This window comes from Seriola dumerili, unplaced genomic scaffold (genome assembly GCF_002260705.1).
Source record: "Seriola dumerili isolate Sdu_G_001 unplaced genomic scaffold, Sdu_1.0 BDQW01000068.1, whole genome shotgun sequence".
Taxonomy (NCBI): Eukaryota; Metazoa; Chordata; class Actinopteri; order Carangiformes; family Carangidae; genus Seriola; species Seriola dumerili.
The window spans coordinates 15,304,175-15,322,872 of record NW_019174323.1 but is presented as its reverse complement, the minus strand read 5'-3'; the positions used below and the strand labels follow the sequence as shown (position 1 = coordinate 15,322,872).

The following is an 18,698-nucleotide window of genomic DNA, read 5'->3' as shown; positions in this document are numbered from 1 at the left end:
GGTTTCACCGAAATACAGGAACCCTTATTTACGAGGGGCCATTACTGGCTCCTCACCCAGGGAGGTGTGTGTGTGTGTGTGTGTGTGTGTGTGACTGTACGTGTACGTACTTCTTGTTTTGTCCAGATACTAAATGAATGTTTGGATGTGTGGATCATCCATATTCAGGTCTCTGACTCAGACTCGGTTTAATGGCATTTGTTTTTTTGAGAAAATGACAGGAAATGAAAAGAAAGAAGTTAAAGAAGTTACCATACAGAAAAAAAACCCTTTAATGATATAAAAATGGCATTCACAGTTTTTATGTCATGTATTTCTACATACAAGTGAAGTGCTTATTTAGTAAACAAGTGCATTCTCAGTGGTATTCTGCATATCTGTAATGTTTTTGTGTCCTTGCAAAACTCTTTCTTCCTCTTTTATTGTCATCCGAATTTCTTTAGTTTTGCTTTCCTGTGGAGGAAAAACATGAAATGCTGTTAATTGAGGAATTAGACCCAACAGTAACTAACTGTTACTGATTGCAGAACAGAGAGGACCAGTGTTGTTACTTGCAGCGTTATGCTGCCACCTTGTGGCTAATATAGGAAGAGTCATTAGAAGTCATTGAAGGTTGTTGCTGCCTTGATGTGGTTATATTGAAATGAGAAAATGGTTAGGTTGTGGTTCAGATGTGGTTGGGATCAGGTGAGCTTCTGATGTGGTCGTTAGGGTAAAAATATGGACTGGATTTCTGTCTCTGCTCATAAATGTGGAAGGATCCCGTTCATTCATTCATTCATTGATACTGTTTTAATGTAACTGAACACACCAAGAGCCAGTGTGACAGATTTTCCTATTTTCATCAGCGAAACACAGAAGTCCTCAGTGAACCAGGTGCCGTTGCTGCTGTGCTGTTTTATCTGTATGGAAACTTTGATCTGGTCTGGGTGTAGCAGCACAGGTCTTCCTGACACAGTAAATATTTTAAAATAAAACGCTGTTAAATCTTTCTGCAGTTGTGTGGGAATTGCAAAAAGTTGTGTCATTTCTTCATACTGCAAATACTGGGCTCCGGCTAGTGATATTACATCAGACCCCTCCCATGTTTTATCTGGAGAGTATCAGCTTTCGACATCAAACAGAAGAAGAAGTCCTGCAGGCTAGACTGAACAGAGTACAGGACTCTTTTGTTCCCCAGTCTGTCAAACTGTTAAACCAGAATTTGGTCTGTTGACAGGACAGGAGTCAGATTACACACCGGGCTCTGGTGCATTGCACCCGGCTAATGTGCCTTTTTTTTTTCTTTTAAGATCTGTGAAGGCTGAACAGGAAGTACTGATTATGAAGGCAAGTGATAAAACTAATAGAGCTGATGCTGCTTGGTTGCAGGATAATGTCTGATGTAATGTAGTGTCTGGTTGTCTGATTGCATGCTGTGTTCTGTTATGTGCTGTAAGACATCGTTATAAGGGGAAGTCAAATCAAATCAATGGTTTGTTTTCTACATGAAATGAACATAGAAATCAAAGAAAATGATTAAATAAAAAACCACCTCATATCCAGAATTGTCATTATATTTTCTTGTTATCCAGCCACTCACCTTTTTATCCAGCTAGTCTCTTCACAAGCCTTCAGGGTTTCACAAACTACTACCACCCTCAGTGCTTTCCTGGTCCATGTTGGTTTCTTCAGTCTGCCTGTAAAACCAACAAGACAAAACATGTGTGAATGTGTGTGTGTGTGTGTGTGTGTCCCTGTCTAGTTTGTTAGTTAGAGCGAAGCACTAACACGGGACAGAATCTGATTTCCATTTGTTTCTGATAATGTTATGTATCCTCTCATAATCTTATTAGTAATATTTAATATTAATATTTTGTTGTCTACCACGTCATGCTGTGTCGCCCTGAGTCGCATCATGTCAGGTCTCAGCATGTTGAGTAAGATTTATCCCTCTGTTTTACTGCACAGCATTAACTAGACGTCCCAGTGTCTTTGTGACAAAGACAGAAAGGTGAAAACAGGATCAGACATGACAACGCACACACGCAGTATACAGACCTGTCACAACATGTCCTGTCAAATCACATCACATCATGTCACATGGTGGAACATCACTGACCTTTCTGCAGGGTTTGCATCGATTGATAAGATCAGCTTAATGCTCCTGCGCTCTGATCGGAACAGCCTCATCGGCCGCTTCTCCGTCGGTCCAACATCACTCATGTGCCAGTGAGCTGATCGATGGAAGGCAGGATCCCTACAGAAAAACACACGGACAGATGAGTAGAGTAGAGAATGTGTGTGTGTGTGTGTGTGTGTGTGTCTTTACCGGGGGCAGGCCGATAGAGAGTCAGTTGAACCTCAGGTGGTGAAGTCTTGAACAGCCTCAGCACCTTCTGCAGAGATAAGAAATAACTGTTAACAGAGCTTTAGATGATAATATAATGAAGCTGCTGTTTGTACCGGGTATTTAATATCTTTAAAATGCATGATTTTCATGCTCAGGAAATTACAAACATTTAGTAGAAATTGTGTATTTCCATCCATATTTATATAGAATATGGTCAGAATATTGGATCAGTTCGGGATAAAGAACCGGTGCACTGATTCCTGCGATATGAACGAGTATTTATATTCAAGTGTCATAAAGGTGCCACTTACAGATTAGCTTCACGTTAACTTCAGCGGCCGGAAGAAATCAAATTCGAAAGCAAGCCAACACATTGAACTGTGTGTGTATCAAACGCAAGACGTCACATGCTGAGATCTCATACGCTGATGAGCTACGTCAAATGTCTTCAATGTAAACATATACCATAATCTACATTCATCCGAGTCATGCAATAATACTACAAGGCAACTTTAAACAACTCTGCATCCCTTGCCCATGGAAAATTATTAATAATAAAAATTATTTATAATACCAATAAAAGATTGGTTTAGTAACTCTATTATCAGTCATGTTAATTAACCTGTTCGTACTATTTTCAGCCTTTTGCCTGCACGGTGACCAGACAGCAGCCAAGCAACAATGCATAGCTCTGTTTTGCCCTTTACAACTCTAGAGCAACTCCAGCTCCTTGCAGCATAATCACATTATTACAGTATGCATTGTAACCAAGACCTTTACGAGGCTTAACCTGATTTAGAACAGCAGAGTCCGACAGGATACTTATTCCGGTTCCAAAGGTAAGATGATCTTCTAAGGTGAAAACCTGATGTGAACTGTTTGAAATCGGCACATACCGGATAGGACAGCTCCTTGACTGACTGGCCGTTCACGGCCAACAGGACGTCTCCCTCCTGGATCCTGCCGCTCTGCTGAGCCGGCTGGCCCGGGAAAAGCTGCTTTATCCGGACCAGGCTGCCAAAGTCCCGAGTGGGCGGATCTAGCTCGCACATGAGGAAGCTGAAGCCTAGCCCATTGGCGTTCTTGGTCAGGGTCACCTCCTGGATGTTGTCTGACAGTTTGGTAGTGATGAAGTGTACATGGACATAAAGGGGTGGATGGAGGGAGGGAAAAGAAAAGATAAATCTGATTATGTGAGGTTTAAACTTAAATATAAAAACGAATAAATTGCAAAAACAACCAAAAATTTACTGTTCAGTCATCCAGCTTGAGAAATGTATTATTAAATAAATGCAGAATTGGCATTCGGTGTATAGTCTTGGACCTTGTTACTCCACACAAGGATGCAACAAGGTCAACACAACAGGGGATTGGGGGAGTGACGATAATAACTTTCCCAATGGGAAAGTTAGACTCTTCCCCGTCTTAGCTTCGTCGAGCTTCCCTTAAAACCCACAAAGCTGCAGTGTGTTGTTTTGTGTGTGGACTAAACAAAGCAAATATCATGTCAATCAGTGAGATTTAGAGATGCCAAACCCCGTGTTGGACGCAGCCACACAACCGAGGTGCAGTTTGGGGTTTCAGTATTTTTGTCCCCAGAGAAAAAGATGTTGTCATCATAGGGAAATCATGAAATCAAGGTTTGTTTTTTCAAGAGTAAATGAAAAATATTCCCTCGTCAAAGTAAAGCCAAATTGTCACGTGCATGTCCTCTTCAGCCTCCCGAAGAGGACATGCGAGGATGAACTGAAAAAGAACAGTAGAATCAGTTTAATGTCATTGTGCTGAATAGAATTTTATCCAGTTCAACTGTTAAAATTAAAAAAATACACACAGTGTGTAATGGTACAGAAAAATGAGCGACAGTACGGGTCTGTGCAGAAATAGGCAGGAGGGACATTTTGAAGATCTAGATGTCAACAGAGACGGACTATTTCTGCCTCACATATCTTGTGTTAATGGTTGATGATGTTAAAGATGTCAACCTCTACACAGGAGGAAATCGACTCCGTATCACGTTCGAACTTTTGATCCACTGTGTGATTTTCAGCGGAAAGGACAGGGGGAGAGATGTGGGATGACGGATATAGAAAGACGGGCCGAAGGATAAGGAAGGCCAGGGGGATAAGAAGAGGAAGGTCGGGGTCAGTAAAGGGAGATCAGGATGAAAGAGGAGGGAAGTGTGTGAGAGTTCACCTTGAAGCAGTGAAGACTAGCCTGACTGCCTGGTCGGCTCTTAAAGACCAAACAGCTTAGAGTTGACAGGTTCTCTCACGAACGAACGTTCTCCCCCAGTATAGTGTGACGTGAAGTTTCCCAGAAAGACATAATGGCCTTTCTTTGTGTGTTTTGTGCACTTAAGTTAAAACCCAGTGGCCTGGCTGAAGTGTCCTACCATCAGTGACAAAGCTGTATTCCCTGGCCCGCTCACTGTTGGCGTTTGGAGAGGTGCTGACGGACGAGCAGCTGTTTTGTCTCGGCTGGCTGCTAGCTGGACCGGGGCTCTGACTGAACACGCCGCCTCTGTTGTCTGCACCGAGAGAAACCCGACGCACGTTCATCAGCTCCCTCTCCACAACCAAGCCTACCACCTAGAGGAGAGGAGAGGAGAGGAGAGGAGAGGAGGATGTGATTGGGAGGAGGCAGGAAACAGTCTGAGCAGGAAGTTACGGTTAATTAAACAACATTATCATCGCCTGAAATAAGTAATCATGGGTCTCTAATGGTCTTCTCACTTTACCTCTCCAGTTTTACTCAGACAGTCCACAGCCTGCTGATAGGTGAAGCCCTGGAAGCTGAACCCATCCACCTCCAACACTCTGTCACCTGCAACAGAAAAAGATGGGGACAAATAGACAAACAAAAAGATTCATTAAGCGTTAAAGATTTAATGTGTATTTATCTGAATGCTTAGATTCCTGCGTTGCTCTTATCGTTCCTTCTGCTTTGAAAGCATCGGGTAAATGCCAACACACCGAATTTCCCATCATAAGTGAGTGTTGAAAAAAAGCTGTCTACAAATCAAACACACCATTACCGTACCAGATTTATTTCCACAAGGACACACGCAGGCTGATATTGATATTGGAGCTGTAATACCTGTATGTACACGTCCGTCTCTCTCAGCAGCCCCTCCGGGGACGAGGCTCTTGATGTAGATTCCTCCATTAGGAAGGTTAGTGTTGACGCCACCCTGAACAATCAATGACGGAGGCTTTTAGTTCAACTTTCATCAGTGATATACTCATGGTAGGGAGGAAAAACACGGGTGTTTAATGCAGGGAATTATTGCACTTCTCACTGAGTTGCATCTCTCTGACATCAATATTTACTGGTTATTTTGCAGGTCAGGTGACACTTTACACACAGAATCCGATGCACTGTTACAGATCAAACTGCCCAAAGATGTATGAAGTTGTCAAGTTCAGCTATTTTTGAATAAGGCCACACGTGATAAATGGTTTATGAGCTGTGATGGCTTTATAGATATTAAATCATTTAGTAGGGCTCCATCCAAACACAGGTTGCAGTACAGCTCATAACGCAATGGTGATCAGTGGAGTAATACATACCTCTCTCTCTCTCTCTCTCGCTCTCTCTCTCTCTCTCTCTCTCTCTCGCTCGCTCTCTAAGGTTGTCAGACCACAGATCTTAATCAGATTGAGAGGGGCAGACTTTGTGACCCACTGCTGAAGAGGAGTTGCTCTTCTAATTGCGATTTTCGATTTTGCAGGCTTGGATGCCTAACCGATAATTTTGTGGACAGAAAACATAATTTGTTCCCCTTCCCTCATTGTCATATTATCTTCAAGATGAAAAGATGTCTGAAACAGCATCTACAGGGGAATACTAACAGTTCATTTCAATTCAACCCATAGAGGCTTTCACCATAAAGTCAAGCTTCCAGTATAAGTTTGATTTGTGTAGGTTAGCAGCTCCTACCTGCCCAGATACTGTTAAATGCAGTGACATCAGTGGGGGGCAATAATGTCTGGGCAATGGCAGATTTCTTCATTCTACCTTTGACAACATTAACAATAAGTGTAGTTTGTTTCAGTAATCAAATATCAAGCCAAGAAGGGAGATTTCACAGTGAATACAACTGGTGCACTATCACTTATCAGTCATTGCGATTACAAATATTTCATAAACTCACAGTGATGCTGATGCCCAGACTTCCTGCGACCTTGCTGAGCTCCACAGTGATCTCCTCCAGCTTCGCACAGTTTACAGGGGGAGACAGAGAGCAGCTGTCCTGAAACCAGCACACACAGAAACAGATAGTTCAGGCCTGAACAGAAAAAATAATTTAAAAAATCAAGCTTGTAACCTTGTTATATTTGACAGGCCACCGTCACTGAATAAAACACAGGAGTTATTGGAGATACAGTAGGTTCTTTGTATTGTTAACATTAATACTGACCTCTGAGTTTTAATCCTGGGTTTAAAAAAACAAAACAAAAAACACCTGAACCACCACCATGATTCTACCTGGGCGCTGAGGCCTCGGACTTCACAGGGGACGTTCAGCCTGTTGCCGGTCTTCGGCGTCATCATGACTGAAACCATCTCATCAAGGTTGTCCTCCCCTGATTGGGCATATGTCATCAGCGTGGCCTGGGAGTCACAATTCCTCAGCACAGGGGAGCGCACGCTGTTGGGACTGACGGAGACTGGAAGCAGAAATAACAACGTTAATGTTAAACCTCAAAAATAGCAGGAAAATAGGAAATCTTTAAAGTGTTCATACGCTGTAAGAGTAACCAACTATTCTTCCTCTTTTGTTGTCTGACGTGCGTTAAATGAACAGTCTTGCTGTGAGTTAGATGAGAAGACTGATACCGCTGCCAGCAGCCAGTTTAAATTAGCTAGCTGTTTCCCCTTGTTTTCAGTCTTTGTGCTAAGCTCAGCTATGTTTGTTGTCGCTTCAAGCTTTAGCGTATGGATACCAGAGTGGTATTGAGCTAATTCTTTCCCAGAATTTGAATCTGAATTGATCTGAGTCTAAAAGACCTGAAGAGAGTTTGCTGTATAGAGTTTTATTCATTTTTAAAGGAAGGAGTAGACATGCTACGGAAAATTAGCCTTGTGACACCTTTGGCTCTCCATCAGTCATGTGACCCGCAGTCCGCAGGTGACACTCGTCCAATGAGAATTTAGCGTTTAGTTGCCGCTGGAGTCAAGCTTCACCAGAAGCCCCTGTTTGAATGCTACTGTAAGCTAAAATAAGCTATGCTAAGCTAACTGGCTGTAGCTTCGTATCACCACATAAACAAGTTATGTTAATACTGTTAAACATTTGTATTTTTATGATGGAATTTGTCTGCACCCTTGAGGGTAAAATGAGTTCACAAAAGCTGACTTTTTGCAGAGGGACAAAAAGGTGGAAAAAAACAATGTAAAAACGCAACGAAATACATTATTGACATATTAATGCATAAGACAATGAACAGCTAAACAGTACAACTAGGAACACATGCTAAAAGAACAAAAAAGACACTGATCACCACTAAGAAGAGGAATGAATGCAGATCTAATTTTTACATTTTATTCATTCAGAGCAGGTGCATCAGTAGAATGAGCTAATTACTAAATCACCCATTACTCATGCAAACAAAGAAGGGTAAAGGTCACAGCCACACTATCCTCACACGCATACAGTAACCACACGCGCATACACAGAGAGAGAGAGAGAGAGCACCTTTTGGCTGTGAGATAATGAGCTGCACCTCCTCAGGGCTGCTCTGCATGACCTCTGCTGCCTCGCTAAAAGTGACGCCCTCCAGGCTGATGTGGTTCAGAGAGATCAGACGACCACCTGAGGACAAAGGTCATAGTCAAATGATGCTGGTGTCCAGTAACAGTGGGGAAGCGAAGACCCCCACCACCACTTCTGAACCCGCGTGTGACCCCGGTGGCCTATGATTGAGTCCCATAGACACCTCCCTGTACCCTCTCTGTCCTCATTTGCACTCTCCCACTACACGGTTTCTGCATCCACTGTCTTAAAAACAGCAGGAGGTGTTGGATGAATTCAAAATGAACCCCTCTTCACTATATAAGTTTGGAGTTTGCTCCAAAATTAGGTAAAAGTGACACCTACACTTGCAGAATAATTGAAAGCACTGAAGTAGAACGAATTAGAGCTGTTTTTAGAAAGAAAAAGAAAAACTGAACTCAAAAACTAGCTGCTACATTTATTATATTAATGTGTGATGAAGACAAAGCGAAAAGCAAAGTTCTACAGACGGTGAAAAGTGGAACTTACAGTGCACACAGTGTTGTTGCGGACAAAGCGCAAATGATCCACGTGATTATCTACCTGGTTTGATGCGTCCGTCCTTATCAGCTGGTCCACCAGGCACAATGGAAGCAATAAAGATGCCCAAATCATAACGGCCCACAGTGTCCTCTCCCACTATCACTATACCTGGGTGGGTGTAAAAGCAGAGAGAGCCTTTTCTTCAGTCATCACTTTTCTATAATATCATGATTTAGTAAAAAATCATGTGATAAAGTGTGATCAGCTTACCGAGGCCAAACTTTGGGTCTTTCTTTAAGGTAACACATAAGACTTCTCTCTCTGACGATGACCCCGTTTTAGTTGGTGTTTCTGTGAGATACATATTGAAAGAAAACATCAACATTAACTCACACTGTAGACATGTGACAGTCAACTGGAGCAATCCCCTAAAGCATGAGGCACCACCAACAGTTTCATTTTAGCGACTTTATGATGGAGCAAAGAATAATAGGCAACCAAATGAAATGCTTTTGGGAGGGAAGCTTGAGTGTTGAATACATGCCATGTAATGTAATTCTTACTAGAGTACTTATGGTACACTATCTGGCATGCACGAGTTATCGGCTAAGGAAGGTGAGCAGTACTCTTGGTTATACCAGACCTCGAGAACCAGACGGGGCTTCAGATCCACTCCTCTGAGAGAACGCTGGGGAACGTATACCAGTGCTGCTGCGCTGACTGCTGGAGCAGGTGCTGCAGGAGACACAGTGAGAAAACTATCTTCAGTGAATTTGTTATATCTTTCGGAAAGTCTGGAACGAATTGTTTCTCTATGAATAAATAAAGTTGTTCATGTTGCCAACAGCATCAAAGTGAAACAACTTCAAATGTAAGACGTTCTTTGTTTCTTTGCTGTAGTTTGTGGTTGTGGAAACTGCCGGATGAACTGTGTACCTCTGCTCGTTGAGGCTCTGGCGCTGCTGTTTGACGCGAGCCTCGATCCTGGCTGCGATGTCGTCACACAGCTTGGTTAGGGACTCATCCTGAGGCGTGTTCAGACCGCTGTCATCCTGTGGTGTCTCCGAGCACGAGAAGGACTTGAGCCGGCTGCTCTGAGCACGACACACAGCTGCGTACTGCACGATGTTCGACTCTGGGGAAAAAAAAGCAAAAGCAGAGAAATATGTAGTCTTCAGTAACTGGATGTTGGTTTTGCCTTTTCGTGAATGTCCTCTCCTTGTTGAGGAGTGACTGACCTGAGACCAGGCTCTGGCTGAGCTGGCGAGAGTTCATCTCATTGTTGAACTTGTGCTGGGCTGAACACAGGTTACAGAGGTATTTGGCTATCTTCGACCTTTCTGTGATGAAGATGTACTTCTTCTTGCTGCCACGGCTCTCGACTACAAATTTACGCCTCTGCGGGAAAAAGGAAGAAAAAGTTCCACATTTTTTATTTTGGATCCAATTTTATTTTGCAACTGATTTGAGTTTCATACACAAAACGGATTGAAATTACAATTTCTTCATTCCACTCACGTTAGAGGAGATGGTTGCCGTCTCCCTCCAGTAGAAAGTCTGACTGGTGGATCTGCAGCCATCTTTAATCTCAAAGACGATGAGTCCTTTGGCACAAACCCCGAGGATAATCTCTCCCTCTGAAGGCTTTTTCTCACGCATCACACGGTGGAACAACACGCCGTATTCAGGCAACTGCTGACACCCCTAACAATAGAAACAGAAAGTGGCAACAGTGCTTCATATGATACTAATTGTAGTCATGGTAATAAGTACAGCCTGTTCAACATCATTAGATGAAATTTTGCTTCTTTGCCACCTTGAGGAACTCGAGCTCTGATTCGTCACTGAGCATCTGAGCGTTGTTGGTATGAAGTCGTAGCAGCTCCTCCTGAACGTAAGGCAAGGCACGTTTCTCCATCACACTTTTGGAGACATACTGGTCAGGGCGGTAGTAGTTCCTACCATACACCTAAACACAACAGATCAAAATGATTTATTTATATAATCCAATTAATATATTCATACAGATTAGCAGGATATGATTTCAAAATTGCATTTTAATGATGGAGAATTGTAAATGAATATAGATAGGGCAACAGAAGAGTTATCGTCAGTTTTTTCCCTCAAAAAGCAACCGGGCCTATGGGAAATGTAGTCTTAAAGATACAGTGGTATTAGGTGACCACTTGTCGTGTTATGACAACTGAAGAGACAATTATAATCCGACAACCTTTAAATTGTTGTTGCCTTTAAAGGCGCAATCCACCAACTTTACACACACAGTCAGTTAACTAGTCGTATGGGGTATCAGGCTGTGAAAACAGTCGTATAATGTCTTCTGTGTGTAAGGAAATGATCCCTGATGATGTCACAATGATGTCAACAGGGTTATCTCTGTCTGGGCCTGGGGACAAGAAATGTATAATTAACTAACTTCACTGGAAACTAAGAGTATGGAGTTTCAAAGATTCGGACATTCCCATGGCAAAGACGGAAGATGCTATTTATGGGAAATACAGGATTCAGTGCGTCTGGACCTGGACCACTAAATGTCAGGATTTCTCAGACTCTGCTGCTTCATCATCCATATTGTGAATCACCCAGCTAATGGAAGTGCAATACTACGTTGCTGGACAGCTCTTGAGGAGACTGTTCTTTTGAAACTGGCTTTAGTGTGCGCGACCTCAGGCATGCAGTCTCCATACTCCGTCTGCAGGGCCAGAGCCCCCAGGTACAAAGCTGTCTCCTCGTGGCAGGACAGCCTGTCCTCCAAAAGGTCTCTCCTGAGCTGCAGGTAATACTGGTGGCGGGTCTGTTTCTGCCTGATGGAGAAGACAGCACACATTTGAACGATTCCAGACGGCTTTACGAGACACGTTTTGTAACTGCTTGTTGTTGTTGGTAATGACATGAGAAAGAAAGAAAGATACTCACAGAAGAAGTGAAATGTCGTTGACAAAGAATTTGACCCTGAAGAAAAGAACAAAGGTGGCTGTAGGCACTTTCTTCCAGCTATCTGGAGCAACTTTGGAAATCTTGGTGTCGTTGTCCACGAAGAAATACTCATTATCTGACCAGAGAAGAGAAACATCCCAGTCAAGCAAACAGTCAGATACATCCATTCAGTCATTCACTCACTGACTCATCGTTGTTAAATCTGTCTGCTTCTTTACCATCAATATAAGCAAGGCCAAAGTAGAAATGTTCCATCAGGTTGGAGTGAGCCACAATCATGTCAAAGACGTCTCCTCCTCTGGATTTCACTTCACACTTGACCAGGATCCTCTGACTGTTTGGCATCACCACACTCAGCTCTCTCTGGGTGGTTGGAGATTTCCCTTTCTTTGACTGCCAAAAACAACAACAACAACAACAACAACAACAACAACACATTTAAAGAAAGAATTTGTGGTGCATTGTTTTTGGTAGTCAGTAAAAAAAAAAAAGGTGATGGGAGGGACCTTTTAAACCCTCGATGGTAAGGTTTGCAAGGTGATGCATAAAATGGAAAATGCTGCTGTTTAAGGTACGACATTTAAAAACTAGGTTCTCAAGTACTCGAGGAGGTTGTACAAAAAGATGAATCACAAACAGTCTCCTTGACTGAAACGTCAAGGTGAACCCTTCCCATATCTGAATGGATGAACACACCATTTGCTTGGCTGTTGTTTCACTAATTATCAAAGAAAATTAGTTTCTAAAGAAATTCATGTCATGCAGTTGAGGAGTCATGCTGTTTTCTATATTTACAAAGACTGATTCAAATGGTGGTCCACAAGGAAGGGGAGATTCAAGAAGTGAGTCACATCATCTAAACCACTCCTCATATTTCCCTGGTCAGTCCAACTTCCCACTGACCGTCTCAGAGAGAGAGAGAGAGAACATTCGCAGTGGATGTCCTCCACACACATCAAAAATAATCAGTTTAAATTAATGTAAACCTCTACAAAAATTCACAATGACAGAAATTAGTCTGTTTTTTTTTTTTTGTTTTGTTTCTTCTCAAGAACTCACCACGATGGATCCAGGCAGCTCTAAGACAACCAGCGGCTCATCTAACATTCTGATAAACTCCGGGCCCACGTCCTGTGACAGAATGGAAATGGGAAAGAGAAAAGTGAATATGCTGCCAAACCAGTCTTGGTCACATAATCAGTCAGCGACATAGATGGCACTTTGGTTTGTATCTGTTGTTTGAAATGCTGCAACGCAATGAGATGTGAAGAATTTGCCGGAAGAATTGCAAACAAAATGCACAACGTTACCTTATTTCCTTTACCCTTTATGTAATTTCATATAAGCGTCAATGTCAGCATATTAAATTAAATTACACACCTTGGCTTTCTTGTCATTCAGACTCATTGTGGACTCAAACTGCGCGAGGGATCTGAAGTTGGCGTTACGATTACCATCCATGTATGGACTACAAGGGCTGCGGTTCAGCTGCTGCCAGCTGCCGTAACTCTCTCTGTGTCGACCTCCCGAGGGAATCCTGGGAAAAAAATGAGTTTTCCATTTTCAGTCTGATGGGACTCGAGATCTGTCACTCATGAAAAGATGGCTTGCAACCAGACAATATATCTTTTAATTGTATTCGCTTTGTCAAAGAGTCCTTTGGGGGGGGGGTTTGTCTTCCCAGCACAGTCTCTGTCTCTTTTTCCACACTGTTTTTAGCATTTAATCAACTACTCAACTGTGACATAAACAACATATGATTTTAGAGCATTTTATTCGTAGCTACTTTGATTCAAGCGTGCAAATGGGTTTATGCCAATGTATGAGGCGCTAAAAAATGTCTGTTACAAGGTGTGTAAAATATATTTGGACACAGACTTCATACCCTGTGGGATCGGAGGGATAACACGCTCCTGAGAATGTTCTAGAAATCTTCTTCTTCAGCGCCCATGATGAGTAACTGAAAGAGCCCCCTGGAAAACAAATTGGTATGTAAAACTTATGTCCACATTATAATATTACACTTACCCACTCTCTTCCTTGCTGATAGTTAGATGAGAACATTGATGCCATTGGTTAGCTTAGCTTAAAGAAATAAAAGAGTGGGCGACTGGTACTGGTGCTGGTGCTGGTAGGTGGATTTTGTTACCTATGGACAGAGTCGGGCTAGCTGTTATCCCATGCTTTAAGTCTCTATGTTAAGCTAAAGCTAACTGACCGCTGGCAGTTGCTTCAAATTTACCATACAGACATGAGAGTGCTATATGAAGCTACAGCCAGCAGCCAGTTAGCCTAGCTTAGCACAAGACTGGAAATGGGGCTATTCTTGGCCTGTCCAAAGTTGAGAAATCTGCCCACCAGCACCTTGAAAGCTAAAGCTCATTACGCTACACAATATATCACTTTGATATCATTTTTTAAGTATAATAACGACATGTTTAGGGGATTAGTGCCAGACTTTTTCTTGCCCGGGAGCTGTGTTATTTTGTGTATGGATTGAAAAACTATATACGGTATAACATGTTATTGATCGAACAGAGAGTGGTATTCATCTCATCATCTAACTCTCAGCAAGAAAGCGAGTAAGTTTATTTCTTAAAATGTGAAACTATGGCCTCAAATCTGACAGAAGGGATCAGTTTCTTACTGTGTAATCTGTCTCTGACCATTTGACTGCGGTCTGTTAGCTGGGATCCATTTTCAGCCAAGGACACATGATCAACCTGCAAAGATATCATTGTCCAGCTCAAGCAGCAAGCAGAGAATAGGTGCTAACTAAATTAACTAAATTAAAACTACTCAAAACCAAACATGACCTCACATAACCTTAGCTTAAACCAAACCAAATCAATCAACCACCGCCCACTTGGCGCGAACTCACCGAGTTTCTGTAGACGTCTTCAACCAGCTGTCTAATGAGGCGTTCAGCAGGAGGCAGCATCGCGGCCTTGTGGTGAAGCTCACAGATCTCCAGCACCGTCAGGAGGTTGGTCCTTCTCACCAGCATGTCCTCACACATACTCAGCAGCAAACCCTCCAGCTCCGCACTCAGCTGGACCGGCTGCATGGACACAAGTGACAGGACAACAGATGATGCGCTGAAGTACAAAGAATATGCAAGAGTGAGTTTGAGCAAGAGGTAGAAGATAAGAAGGAAGAAAGTACCTGATTATGAGGTAGATGATAATCAACGCACCAGTACAGAGTCATCCCCAGTGAGTACACGACCATCTGATGGAAAGCAGAACAAGTAAACACTTTGTCTCAAGTGCTACTGTATGTGCATAGCTCATGCTATTAACTGATTCCTAACAATTTTTGCATTTTGTGATTAAAAGGTCCAGGTCACCAAAATGTTTTGAATAATTAGAGCACGTAGGCAAAGACAGATAGCTTAAAAAAGTAAAAATAATCATTTAAATATAACTTGTTTTATGGACCTGATTTCTTCTTATTTCTTTACTTTTTGTCGTCTTAAAACAAATCAGTTTCACCTTTATAAACCTTTATAGTGTGACCCTGTTATAGGTTCAATACATCATGCATCAGTCTATGAGTGATTCATTTTAATGATTTTTTAGGAGCCTAAAGGGATAAAACCACCCAGTATTTCACAACAACACATGCAATGACATGTAGAAAAGATGAAAAGTGAATATGAGATGTCCTCAAAACATATATGCAAGTCGGAGTTTTCTGACCTTTTCAAGTGCAGTCCTGGTGGAGGCTGCGTGAGAGTGCTGGACCTCAGGAGCCGTGAAGGAGGCCACGTCTTCGTATCGCACGCAGCTCTTGAAGGCCAGACTCCCATTGGCTGACAGCAGCATCGAGCCTGGGCTTAGCACACTGCACATGTTGCCTGAACCTGACCAGAGAGCAGAACAGAAGCTGGTGACATTTACCAACTCGAAGGATTTGATAACTTTCGCCTTCGTCATATAGGGTTGCACATTCTGTGAAAGCATGCCAGATAGGAAAATGAGTTTGGTGAAAGCAAGTATGAGACTAGCAGAGGTTAAAGAGCTTTCATACAGTCATATGAATACAAAGATTCTTGGTGATACATTTTAAACTCATTCGGTTTGGATGCTCTTGAACGCTGCCTTTGAACCGCACCCGGTAGCCAGGTAACAGCTGGATCTGGGAGGAAATTGAAGTTGGTGAGCGGTTACCTTTTTTGGAGATGTCCAGCAGAGCCTCAGTGGTGGCGAGCAGCAGACACCAGACCTCATCCTCATCCAGTGGTGAACCCCGGGCCTCCAACACTTCTGCCAGGGTCACAAACGTACCCATCCTGCCAGGACACACACACACACACACACACACACACACACACACACATGACATTTACATTGACTGAGCAATTTTTGATTTGCAGGTGACACCAAATCTTCATGCACCCTACTGGACAGAGTTTTTCTTCAGAACAAAAATGTTTTCTGTAAGGGAAGAACACAAGTTATACGTCCATTACTACATGTTTATTTAAAGAAAAGGGTTGATAGCAAGAATTACCCAGTGACTAGAGTCCCATTGAGTTATAGGCTACAAGAGGTCAGAGATCAGAGTTTCAGACAGACAAGCTTAGGACAAGCTTAGGGTTAAGAGGAATTAGATCTAATTAGAAACAAATCCAACTCTCCAACAATGCTAACTGCTTCCATACTTTCCCTATCAAAATAAAATAAAGGGAAAATAAAATGAAGTGATGTCAACATCTCGTTTGACATGAAATAAAATGAAAATACAGAATGCAGAGGTCTGAGCTTCAGTGGAATTTCCTTTTTGCTTTTTACCTGAGTTTGACTAAAGTAAATCAACTAAAAGACTCCAAGAAGCTGCAGCTTTAGTTTTCAAAAGCAATTTATTTCTAAATTGTGTCTTTCTTGTTTGTTAAATTGTATTTTTTTTTGTACTTACTGTATCAGCTTGAGTTTGAGTCTGGTGTTGAGTAGTTTTAAAGCTCTCATGTTCTTACGTTGAAGGACCTCTGACATTATAAATTACCTTGAGAGGATTTCAGTAATTGACTACACTTCATTAGGTCAGATGAAATTAATTACTTCAACAAGTAGTTAAAGTGGATTTCTTGATGTGCATACAGAGTTATTAGGATATTTTTGAACGTATTTGTTTTTATCAACTAGGTGTATTAATTCCTTATAGTGCTTCAAGTTTTTTCTGTTTAATTTGTTTGCCAGTATTGGTATTTTTGTCCATTTAAGAAAATAATACATTGATTAATTGATTGATACATTGGCTACGGGAAAAGAATGTTGAATGTTTTCTCTTGTGACATAGCCAAACTTTCAGGACTTATTTTCACTGGGTAAAAATATACAGAGTCCTGTTGATGATTGATTATTTAACATCACCATGGGAGGAGAAACATCTGCGATCTAATTTTACCACATCAACCGTTTTATGCATCTGTTCCCGTAACTTGACAGTAGCTATTGTCAGGAGACGTTTAGATTAGAAAGATTACTCACAGAATTCTTAGTGGCTTGAACCTTTTGAAATAAGAACAATCACCAGCTGGGCAAATACTTCTAGTAACTTTGCAATACAAGAATCACCACACTGTACCATGACAAGGTACCATGTTCAACCCCACTTATCTTTGCTCAGATTGCTTGGCACAAAACAGACGGAAGACCAAACTGAAGTCACTCTCTCACGATGGTGAATAAAAGCGTACACTCCAGTAATGACAAGAAAAAGAAAAACTTTTGACTGATGAGCCGCTGCAGTTTGTGGTGTTACTTTGCTGTAACTAACATCCCTGGTGGCATTAGATAAAGATCTAAATCTGATGAATAACTAGATTATACAACACAACACTTTGTATTAACATGGTTCTCACTAACCCCAGTAACTTGGGTTTTCATCATTTGTTTGACTATCAGATTAATGTCTGTATGTTGGTGTGGAAGCCTCCAGGAAGTCTCTTACTCATCACCTTATTCCTTCTCTTTTAGGAGGATAAGAGGAGGAAAATGCAGAATGTTGTTAGTGTGCATGTCCATCTTGAGTATTTTACTTCTTTATATCACTTTAATCTATTTCAACTTAATTGGATGTACAGTTTTAATTACTGCTGTTGGTATTTCTGCTGTTTAGACATTGCTTTGCATTCATTCTGACACACACATAACAGAATTACATCACTGACAGAGACCACGCTTGCCACTGTAATTTGAGACGTTGCCAAATAACCCAGCTCTGCTAATCAGGTTATGTGTACTCTGATTTAATTCAACCAATTTAGCCACGGGCGAGGTGTCTGTAGCTGAAATAATCTGTGTTTATGATCACATATAATATAGATCTACAAGTTGTTGCAAAGTACAATATTTAGCTAATTAGGCAATAATGATGTCAATTGAAAACTAACTAAACTAACTAAAAAATGCTAGATAAACACAGTAGTGTGACTGACCAGGTGTAAGTGTTTGTGTATGCCAAATTCCACTGCCACCCCCTTCACACAGAGCGTCTGACAGTGATTTTAGTCGTGAAACACGTGTTAACTCAGTTGTAGAGAAACAAAGCAAAAGTAAGGATCGACTCAGTGGAATTCTTTAATTCATCCAGGGAAATCTGATTTGAGCACACGCGCGCTTTTTAACCAACATCCTGCTTCTCACTCACGTATGAGTTTGAGGCTTTTGCTCAATCTCACCATGCGACCCTGCAAACTAACCACTATCGGTTTTGATTCCAGAGGGAAATTGAGTTGTTACAGCAGTTGACTTAAAGAAAAGAGAACAAAAAACATGCTGACTGTTGCTAATATGTATTGGTTGCGGTCAGTGGATTCTAGGCCCACAAGTGGTTTGACGAGTAATGTTCAGACTAAAAAGAGTATAACTTGGTTTTTACACATTATGTGGCCTACCTTATTTCATCCAGTATCTGAAGAGATTCTTCTTAAGTTCCTTCAGACATCCGCCACTCTAATCCGTCCTCTTATACATCCCCTGCTGCCATTGCACCCACCTCTCCCTGGTCCGAGTGCTATTGTCTGTCATGGCAGCTTGTAACACAAGACGGATCAATTGTCTCTACAGAAAGAACACATCAGCTCCATAACATAATTTCGTCTGTGCTACCAACTAATGACGTGTTGTTTCTGCGTTTTCCGTC

At 41.8% G+C, this 18,698-nt stretch overlaps 1 protein-coding gene across 1 annotated transcript; it reads right to left on the bottom strand.

Annotated features, from left to right (window-relative positions):
- Positions 1-275: 275 nt before the first annotated feature.
- frmpd2 (FERM and PDZ domain containing 2) lies at positions 276-15,842 on the bottom strand. Its single transcript, XM_022742366.1, has 30 exons — positions 15,722-15,842; positions 15,251-15,414; positions 14,715-14,780; positions 14,431-14,610; positions 14,197-14,272; positions 13,435-13,522; positions 12,930-13,086; positions 12,609-12,680; positions 11,768-11,942; positions 11,529-11,664; positions 11,278-11,416; positions 10,411-10,563; positions 10,113-10,298; positions 9,833-9,992; positions 9,531-9,729; positions 9,238-9,329; positions 8,865-8,945; positions 8,655-8,762; positions 8,034-8,150; positions 6,824-7,005; positions 6,489-6,587; positions 5,432-5,525; positions 5,073-5,158; positions 4,728-4,923; positions 3,229-3,443; positions 2,312-2,378; positions 2,102-2,239; positions 1,867-1,972; positions 1,583-1,679; positions 276-453 (listed from the first exon to the last, which is right to left on the bottom strand). Exons 1-27 carry the CDS (start codon positions 15,840-15,842, stop codon positions 2,202-2,204), a joined length of 3,447 nt encoding a protein of 1,148 aa, XP_022598087.1. The 3' UTR covers positions 276-453; positions 1,583-1,679; positions 1,867-1,972; positions 2,102-2,201.
- Positions 15,843-18,698: the final 2,856 nt, after the last annotated feature.